We start from the raw sequence: 8311 nt of genomic DNA on the forward strand, positions 1-8311 counted from the left end.
GTGAGTGTGTGTGTCTGTGTGTGAGTGTGAGAGTGTGAGAGTGTGAGAGTGTGTGTGTGTGTGTGTGTGTGTGTGTGTGTGTGTGTGTCTGTGTTACATATTGCATGCAGTTTATTTCTCCATAAAATATTTTATTTCTGACAGTCAAGAGGGAAGATGTTTTGAATATTCACACTTGGTCACTTCCTGCATCTTGATCAGTCGTGTCATTATCCAATATGTTTAATTGACACTTGGCCACTCATCAAAACCGATATAAATCTAATAATCGATATCCATGCTATATGCTAAATCAGTGGAGTTCACTTCACAAACTCAGCAACAGATGTTACATGTTATGTCATCAGCGCTGCATTTTATACATCAAAGGCGTGAAATATACTTCTGTGGCTTGAACAAGCAGATCTGTTTGTGTCTGGAAAGCTGGAGGGCATTTACACCTGATTTTTTTTCAATCAGTGAAAACTCAAGTGTAAACAGGCCTGCAGTGTTTTTTGACCCCATTGACTTTCATTGTATGGACAAAAACATTCTTCAAAATATCTTCTTTTGTGCTCCACAGAAGACAGAAAGTGACGCATAGATAAATAAAAACGTAATTAACTACATTTATTTATAAATCATTTATTGAATTAAAGTACTGAATTCATTCACTCGTGTCTCATTGATCAGAAGGGTTTCATGAGCAGCAGAAACAGTCTGAGTATTCTCATTAAAGGTGTATTTCGGTGATCTCTTTGTGTGCTGCTCAGTGCTTCAGTGCTTATGTTTTACTGTGTTTTTAGTTTAGTCTCTTTTTCTTCTCGGTAAGGTCTCCGGTGATGGCAGGCGGTCTCTTCGCTGTGGACAGGAAGTGGTTCTGGGAGCTGGGAGGATATGACACGGGTCTGGAGATCTGGGGAGGAGAGCAGTACGAGATCTCCTTCAAGGTAATCGTTGTGGCACAGGCCTAATGCACCTGCTTACAGTCGACAGCGATATGATAGTACGGTTATAGCACCTTTAAGGAGGAAATATTATGAATGAAACTTGATCGACAGCAACAGTTGCTATGTCATTATCCTAGTGAATAGAATAGCTTTAATTAATGTACAGTCACCGGTACACATCAAGCCTTTCCTGTTATTTTGCGCTCTCACGTGTTTCAGCCACTTTTCATTCATTAAACGCACGTTAATCTCGTACACACAAGCGGTTGCTGTGATAGCGAATAACAATAGTCAAAAACATCCCACATCTGAGGCTGAGAATATAACCAGAGCTGCGTGTATTATATTTCTGTGTTGTTTTAGATCAGTATAATCTCCTATCATTCACAGTAAAGTCAGATACAGCGCCCCCTAGTGTCTTCAGGAGAACACGCTGTGAATGTAAGCAGGCTTCAGAGTGAGTTTAGTGTCTGTGTTTGCCGTCTGTAGTGCTGTAGTACTTGTGTCACTGTCCGCGTGTGTTTCCATTCATTTGAAAGACTGTTTTCATCTTCTCTGAGGTGTGGATGTGTGGTGGCCGTATGGAGGACATTCCCTGCTCACGCGTGGGTCACATCTACAGAAAATACGTTCCCTATAAAGTGCCGGGTGGAGTGAGTCTCGCCAGGGTGAGTTTGAGCATCAGATCCGACAAACACATCCAGATCCGGATCATTCTGAGACCAAGCAGATCAGATTTACTACATCTCTGCAGTTAAAGCAGGGAAGATCTCGGGTGTTTCTCAGACGGAAGGCTGCGTGCGGCGTCCTCAGCGTTAAACATGAGAGTGAGACGCTCTAGTAAATACTTATATTACGACTGACTTTCTATTGATGCAGTACAGTGAATAACATCCGTCTGCGTCTCCCAGTGGTGTCCATTATGAATAGTTCAGCATTATGTGGTTAATTCACAACAAAACATAATGCCCTCATCTCCGAAATCATTTCTCTCTTTTGAAGTTCATAATGAAGTAGGAGAGGTCAGCGCCGATTCATTTTCTGAATTGAAATGTGTGCAAAGGATTGTGGGTGATTCTATGCATCCTTCAAAATAATGAAGGCCGTCTGGATATGCAGGCTTACTTTACGGTTGAGAAACAGTCCTCAGTGAGCTGGCATTAAACAGTAGAGACATCAGTATAAAACGAAACCAAAGCACCGTGCATGTGTTCAGTAACACGCAGGGACCTGTATATGTGTGATCCGCCGCTGTGTTGCAGAATCTGAAGCGTGTGGCCGAGGTGTGGATGGACGAGTATGCGGAGTATATCTACCAGCGGCGGCCGGAGTACCGGCACCTGTCCGCCGGAGACGTGTCCGCACAGAAGCAGCTGAGGAGCCGGCTGAGCTGCAGGAGCTTCCGCTGGTTCATGACGGAGGTGGCCTGGGATCTGGCCAAACACTATCCTCCGGTGGAGCCTCCGGCCGCTGCGTGGGGAGAGGTGCGTGCTAACGGCCCAAAACACCTGCTGAGGAGCTCACATCTCACCCAGAACCACTCATATAGCCTCACTAATCAATAATTAAACACGTTTCAAAGATGGTTTAGGATTTTCCTGCTGAAACCAGTCTGAGGTGCCAGGTGATTTAATCTGGTTTCAGATAGTCTGTGTTTAGCTGGATGGCCCAAAACCCTCTTAAACCAGCCTAACCAGGCTGAGAGACCTGCTAAGCCCAGCAAACCAGTTTAGGCTGGTTTAAGATTAATTACATACATAACATTACACAAAGCTGAGTATAAGTCGCTCTGGGTAAGTCAGAAGTGTGTATTGATCCTTGCAGAGATGTGTGCTTGTTTTCAGCTGCGTAACGGCGCCTCCGGTCTCTGCATGGAGAGCAAACACTTCTCCTCGGGCTCCCCGATCCGTCTGGAGAAGTGTCTGAAGGGACGAGGCGAGCCGACCTGGAGTCACGGTCAGGTGAGAGACTCAGATCCGTTCCCAGGGAATCCATGCACTGAAGAATGTGAAAGGTAGATTCTGTCTTTCTCAGTGCATTATTTGGATGAGCTGATTTCAGTTTGACAAATGTGTTATGAATGTACGAGGATGCAATGTAGCTGAATGCATTAATGCAATAACAGTAAGAGTCTGTATGTATGTTGTGCAGGTCTTTACGTTCGGCTGGAGAGAAGACATACGGGTGGGAGACCCGCTGCACACTAAGAAGGTCTGCTTCGACGCCGTGTCACACAACAGCCCCGTGACGCTCTACGACTGCCACGGGATGAAGGGGAACCAGCTGTGGGCCTACAGGAAGGTACATCAGCATCTCCACATCTGTGCAGACACGTCATTCTGTACAGGGAGCTCGTTCTCCATCAGCCATTAGAAACATTAGTCAGAGTTAATGCTTCATTTGACCTTCTCTACTGTCAGGTGAGTTTAGCATTCAGAACAAAGTTTATTTTGAACTTCCTGTCACACTTACCCTCCAGCCACGCCCACATCTCAACATCCAATCAACAACCGATGCTCTGAAACAAGTCCCGAGAAAGACACTGCACTGAGAAAGACATTTTTCTTTTTGATGATGGACCTTTTTCACAGAAGTGAAAGTCGTCCTAGTTGGGTGAACGGCAGACCACATCAAATATATTTAGCAAGAGAAAAACTCCACGATAGTGTTTTCACGACTTTCAAAAAGAGGAAAAAATAGAGAGAGATTGATAACGGCAGTCAGAAGAGAAAACGATGTCAGATTTACCGTCACTCCCACAGATGCTGCATATGAACCCTTTTACATGTGAATAAAACTGTGCCTGATTGTTGTCATTTTCAGCTGTAAACTGTGGCATACTGATGTGTGTGTGTGTGTCTCTGTGTGTGTGTGTGTCTCTGTGTGTGTGTGTGTGTGTGTGTGTGTGTGGCAGGATAAGAGCCTCTATCACCCCATCAGTAACAGCTGTGTTGACTCTGATGCTGCACAGAAGCGGATCTTCATGAACTCCTGCGATCCCTCGTCTCTCAGCCAGCGGTGGCTCTTCCAGAACACCAACGCCACGGTCTTAGACTCCTTCAACAGCAATCACAACGAATAATGCTGCCAATATGAACATGAGAATCCACCGGTCAGCTGATGCCGGCGAGAGCTTCGTGATCACGACGTGCCGCTGCTCTCCGAAGAGAGACGTTCCTGTGCCTTTACTGAACCGATGAAACTCTGTTCTGATCGTCTGACTCCAAACCGCTGGAGAAGCTGAAGCTCTGTGCTTCTCTCCACACTCCCATCATCATCATCATCATCACTTCTGCTGACTTTCACCCCGTTGACCTGAAAATGATCAGTAAGAGTGTTTGCAGGGCAGCGTTTGACTGATGCTCTTCGTCTGCTTCGGTGCGTCTGAGGAACGTCTCAAAGACAGTGATGTTGTCACTCATTGGCAGACTGAGTGATTGGATTGTGCTTCTGTTCAGTCATCATCCTCCCGTCTCTGATTCTTGTGTGCGGTTAACAGACGAGTCTTTACACAGAGTCAGAGCCTCAGACTGTCGGCTGCCTTGCAAACACGTCACAGTTTGTCCTTCAGAAATGCTAATCTGATGCCGTCCCTTGTAAAGATTAAGAGGTTTATTTATTTGACTGTTCTGAGTCATTCCCCAGAAACACTGGGCTCATCGTGAACGATGAAACACCCACAGCAGCCTTTACTGAGCACTGTGTTTAAAACATGATTTTATTATCCAGCTTCTCTTTGTTGTGTTAACAAATATAGACGTATTTGTTTTTTTCATTTTGGAGGACATAATGTTTTATTACAAAGGCTTCAAGGCGGTTATGTGTCGAACCCTGTTAGCTAAAATCATGTACAGCTTCATCATTCAGAAGCGGTTATATTTTGTCAGGTTTGTCCATCGGGGAAATCTCAAATAGTCAGTCCTGTTTTCATGATTTTGTACCGTAAACAACAATGCAGTTAAGAATCACTCCTGCACAGCAGAAGACTGTGGAACGACCGGATTATACTTTACTAGATTATTTGGTCAGCTGCATTTTCTGCTGTTTGCTTCTCCCCCGTCTGTCTCTGATATAACCAGCTGAGATCCACTGGTTCTCAGTAACTGCTGGCACCCAAAGACGGATCCTGCATGATGCTGTTTCTAATGCACATGAGCAACACGATGTGTAACTTGAATCCAGTCGACGTGCCTTGCTGAAAGATGCTGCTGTGACGCACAGCACACTAGTCTAGTTCTCTACATTCAGTGTTGTTGAGCGTTTGACCCGTTTTTACCATTAAATATTTTTACAGATTATCTGCCAAGCACTTTGAAATGTTTCTTTGATCCGATGCTGTTTTAAAGTTGATCTGTCCAGCACTTTCAGACGGTTCTTTGTCCAGAGCCTGTTTTCGAGTATTAACGAGTTTGTAATTTCTGTCGATTCTAAAGAGAGCCCTGGGTTTCATAATGAATTATTGCTATTGTGTCTGGTGGACCAGTGTGTCAGACGCACATGTGAATAATTATAGAGTTTAATACTGAGCTTAATAACTGAGTTTAATACTGGAGCTTTTGAACTGAAATGTTTAAGAACCAGCTGTTGGTTTGTTATGGTGTAAAACTCCTGCCTTGATGAGTTTCCAGACGTGTGTGTGTGTGTGTGTGTGAGTGTGTGTGTGTGTGTGTGTGTGGAATATGATGATGTGGTAATAAGTCTTGGGTTGAATCTTGGGAACAGTAGTAATTTTACACAGGTTTGTCACTGATGCATTAAAACGGTTCTGCCAGCATTTAAACTGCTCATCATAAATTATTATTATTCATGCACAGATAACTGTGTAGTGGGTTCAGTTATTTTTCTGTTCATTTGTATCAATAATGTTTTGTGTCATTTCAAGTCTGAATTATTGCAAAATTATGCCGTCATAGAAAAGCCATTAAACCTTTTTCTCCTTTAGTACAAATACTACTGTAAAACTGTCCTGGTCTTATTTGGAATAGTTTGTATTTACTTGCATAATTTGCCTGAATTCAAATTGAGTTTTCATAGCCTCTTTAGGAAAATGTTCTGCAGTGATGTAGTCGCATGTTTTTCCTGGAACAGTGTTTTCTGAAGTTCTGAAATCATGCATTAGTTTTGTGTGAATGATTGTTAAGATCTGCAGCAGCTGTTTGTGTGCAGGGAATGTGAACTCAGACACCGCAGTAAAAATTGTTTGCGGTTTGATATTCAGATTTCTTTTGGCTATAAATACGCAGTGTGCTGTCATAGACATGCAAATACCAAGGGGTTTACTGTGAAGGCATTCACAGATGAAGCTGGTGAAGATGACACCGTTTCGTTCCTCTAAGTGTCAAACTTTCGGAGCTATAGGCATTATACAATTAAGAGTCGCTACGAAAAAAACCCTGATGACAGCACACTGCGTATTTATAGCCAAAAGAAATCTGAATATCAAACCGCAAACTATCTTTACTGCGGCATCTAGACTCGTGTTAAATAAAGACCCTCAGAACCCGCTTATGACACATCAGCCATGAGTTTTCAACAGCTTAACATCAATGCAAATAACTCATTTCACCCAGAGCAAAGCACTTCTGGAGTGTTTTTGCTCCAGCAGGACAACAAAAGACGAAAGCACTTTCTCCTCCCTTTTAAAACAACTTTATTTCTCTATTTAATCGATGTCCAGTCGTCTGTTCCTCTGCATGTGCTCTGGAGCAGTGACTCTTATCAGATGTCCAGTTTTAGATGCGGGACACTATAAACAACACAGCGTCCCGTTATCATTATAATAAACAAAGCTTTGTGTTTTACACGCAATCTTCGCATCGATAACATGAGATTGAGTAGCTGAAGTCTCATGAAAGTGAGTGTGTGTGTGTGTGTGTGTGAGTGCTCCAGTGAGGCGTTGCATGACAGCGATAGTCAGGAAGTGGCGTTTGATTGACGCGCGCGCTGACCAACAGAAATCGAAGACGCAGCCTCGGAGAACCGCCTTGTTCGGAAACCAACCAATGGTCTTTCAGAGCTACAACTTCCGGTTTCTGGCAAGACTTGTTTCATTGTGTGTATGTTGTTGAAATGGCCTCGTAGTTTGTAGCGCGTCAAATCTGCAGTTTCGGCGCGGACACGGTCGGTTCTCCTGCGTCGGATGTGACAGTTCGGCTGCTCCAGTGAAGTCTTCAGCGAATCGGATCCGAAGCGTCGCGGAGATTCTCGTTCTGGACGCTTCGCTCGGCGAGCCGTTCGTTCATCCGTGGCGCGAGCTCGGCTCTTCGGAACGCATCGAGTTTGGCTTTCAGCTGCGTTAAACCCGACCGCCTCTCCCTGGAAGTGCCCGTTATGAACGGGTTCAGCACGGAAGAGGACAGCCACGACGCGCCGCCCGCGCCGCCCTTCTTCGGCCAGAGCTGCTGTCTGATCGAGGACGGGGAGCGCTGCGGCCGCGCGGCGGGGAACGCGTCCTTCAGCAAGCGCATCCAGAAGAGCATCAGCCAGAGGAAGCTCAAGCTGGACATCGACAAGAGCGTAAGAGTCGTTACCGAGCCCCGAGGGCCGCTTTCCGCCGCCAGGCTGCGAAACTGGGCCTAAAAGTGTGTGTTTGAAGAGTCTGAGGCGCTGCCAATCAAACCTGCGCGACTTCTGAGCAGCTCTTTAATTCTGGCACAGTATTTGCATGATGTTTTGTCTGATTGTTTTCGTCCTGACAGCGAAGGCTTTGTGTCTGTTCACTACTGTGTTGTAGTGAATATCTGTGCATGCAAACATGAATATACACACACACGGATCAGTGGTGCATCTGGCCAGAATGTGCTTGTTTTTAGTTTATTCTGTTTTCTAACACACATTAAAGTGGCATTTTTTGCCCACAGGTTCGGCATTTGTACATCTGTGATTTCCACAAGAACTTCATCCAGAGTGTTCGCAACAAGCGCAAGAGGAAGACCAGCGATGATGGAGGAGAGTCGCCCGAGCACGATGCTGAGGTGCCGGAGGTAAACCAGGATTCATCTCTATCATGCTTCTGGTGCTTTCAGGGCGTTTTTATGTTTGCTCTGCTGCAGCATCAGGTTGCTCCAGCTGCTTTCTCTGAGAGCTGCAGCATCAGCGCCAGGTTTGTGTCACAGCTGTTATCGAGACCATACAAAATATTACATTATTTGGTTATGTGTGAGAAAAGACTATTTAGTTGTTTCAGTTTGTTGTTTGCCTAATAAAAAACAAACTTTTTGACAGATTCCTAAAGTATTTGTTTTCTCTTTATTATGACAGGTGCTCTAATAAATTTAAGCTGATAGTGTTTACCAAATTTGTTAGACTGTATTCACTGTAATTGGGCATCTGAATAAAAAAATAATAAAGTGCTTTACTATTTTTCTGCCTTTCTTGTAAAA

The 8311-nt window shown here is 44.5% G+C and overlaps 2 protein-coding genes across 2 annotated transcripts in view; both read left to right on the forward strand.

The window, feature by feature from the left end:
• LOC107713618 (polypeptide N-acetylgalactosaminyltransferase 10) overlaps positions 1 to 5568 on the forward strand; it is an 11788-nt gene extending 6220 nt beyond the window's left edge. Inside the window, exons 7-12 of the mRNA XM_016519191.1 lie at positions 812 to 929; positions 1490 to 1597; positions 2192 to 2413; positions 2774 to 2890; positions 3081 to 3230; positions 3844 to 5568. Of these exons, the coding sequence (XP_016374677.1) occupies positions 812 to 929; positions 1490 to 1597; positions 2192 to 2413; positions 2774 to 2890; positions 3081 to 3230; positions 3844 to 4011 (883 nt within the window). The 3' untranslated portion in view covers positions 4012 to 5568. The remainder of the gene's footprint in view (positions 1 to 811; positions 930 to 1489; positions 1598 to 2191; positions 2414 to 2773; positions 2891 to 3080; positions 3231 to 3843) is intronic.
• A 1368-nt stretch (positions 5569 to 6936) lies between these two features.
• On the forward strand, positions 6937 to 8087 carry LOC107713588 (histone deacetylase complex subunit SAP30L-like; the record flags this gene model as incomplete). Its single annotated transcript, XM_016519143.1, has 3 exons — positions 6937 to 7445; positions 7790 to 7940; positions 8013 to 8087. Coding segments are annotated over exons 1-3 (412 nt in total), but the record flags the coding sequence as incomplete, so codon positions are not given.
• Between the last annotated feature and the right edge of the window lie 224 nt (positions 8088 to 8311).

The sequence above is a fragment of the Sinocyclocheilus rhinocerous genome, unplaced genomic scaffold (assembly GCF_001515625.1).
Source record: "Sinocyclocheilus rhinocerous isolate Xijiao unplaced genomic scaffold, SAMN03320098_v1.1 scaffold599, whole genome shotgun sequence".
Classification (NCBI taxonomy): domain Eukaryota; kingdom Metazoa; phylum Chordata; class Actinopteri; order Cypriniformes; family Cyprinidae; genus Sinocyclocheilus; species Sinocyclocheilus rhinocerous.